The 1,218-nt window shown below is 47.0% G+C and overlaps 1 protein-coding gene across 1 annotated transcript in view; it reads right to left on the bottom strand.

Moving 5' to 3' along the window:
* Positions 1–339: 339 nt before the first annotated feature.
* ZNF786 (zinc finger protein 786) overlaps positions 340–1,218 on the bottom strand; it is a 27,966-nt gene continuing 27,087 nt past the window's right edge. Inside the window, 2 exon segments of the mRNA XM_010843887.1 lie at positions 340–1,107; positions 1,110–1,212. Coding sequence (XP_010842189.1) covers positions 764–1,107; positions 1,110–1,212 — 447 coding nt within the window. The 3' untranslated portion in view covers positions 340–763.

Raw genomic sequence — 1,218 nt, 5'->3', positions numbered from 1 at the left:
ATACAGCAAAAAGAACCTAACAGCACAGGAACTATACTCAATATTTTGTAGTAACTAATAAGGGAAAAGAATCTTAAAAAAAATAGACACATACACATATATGTCTATGTATAACTGAACCACTTTGCTGTACACCTGAAACTAACACATTGTAAATCAACTACACTCCATCTGAAAACAAAAAACAAACTCTAGTCCCATATAACTTATCACCTTCAGTTTTTTCTTCAACCCAGCTTAACCAAAATTTTCTTAAATCATCTTTTCCTTAAGGGTAACTATGCATAATCACTGTGGAACCTACTATGACACTTCAGCATTCACATCGACACACCCCAATTCAGAGAACTCATTTTATTGCTATTAGCTTCAAATAAATGAATCAAACCAAACTCAGTATCATTTCAGACCTGCAACAGAATTCACTGGATTGAAGCCCCTGCTTATGTTCATACTATGAAGAGAAGAGCTGACATTTAACAGTCACCCCATGCTTTTGAGAACAGTACTGGAGGGCTTTCCCGTTGCCTAATTCAAGTCAGGATTTCAGAGTTAGCTTATTAGCATGTGGTGGGAAAATGACCCCATAAGATGGTGGGAAGAATAGATAAAAAAAATATTAATAGCTGGTGATGTTTTAAATGAGAGAATCTTCGTGGTTTCTCCTATTCCTAACTCGCATCCCATTCTTGCTCTTACCAGATGTGGGGTTCGGCTGTGGCTTCCCAGGCAACACCGATTCTGCTGACTGCTTTGGGTGCCCTCAACTCCAGTCGGCCTCGATCATCTCAAACAGCTGGCTGAGCCTTTTCTTAACGTCAGGCTCTCTGCGGACACGGCAGGATTTCGTGTGCACTCGCACGTGTTCGGCCAGTTTCGACTTGTAAATGAAGCCCTTGCCGCAGTCCGCACAGGCGAACGGACGGTCGGGCCGGTGGATGCGCTGGTGCCGGAGCATGTGGCCCCTTTCCCGGAAGTTTTTGTCGCACTCAGGGCAGCGGAAAGGCCTCTCCCCGGTGTGCAGGCCTTGGTGGCTGAGCAGCTGCGCCTTCAAGCGGAAGCGCTTGTCACACTGTGGACACTGGAAGGGCTTCTCGCCTGTGTGGTCCGGACGTGCTCCACGAGCTTGGACTGCTTGGCGAAGCCCTTGCCGCATTCACAGGAGAAGGGCATCGGGCCTCCGTGCAGCAGCTGGTGCGCCTTCAGGTCGGCCTTCAC

This window comes from Bison bison, unplaced genomic scaffold (assembly GCF_000754665.1).
Source record: "Bison bison bison isolate TAMUID 2011002044 unplaced genomic scaffold, Bison_UMD1.0 scf7180017864191, whole genome shotgun sequence".
NCBI classification, from domain to species: Eukaryota; Metazoa; Chordata; class Mammalia; order Artiodactyla; family Bovidae; genus Bison; species Bison bison.
This window is presented reverse-complemented; position numbering and strand designations above follow the sequence as displayed.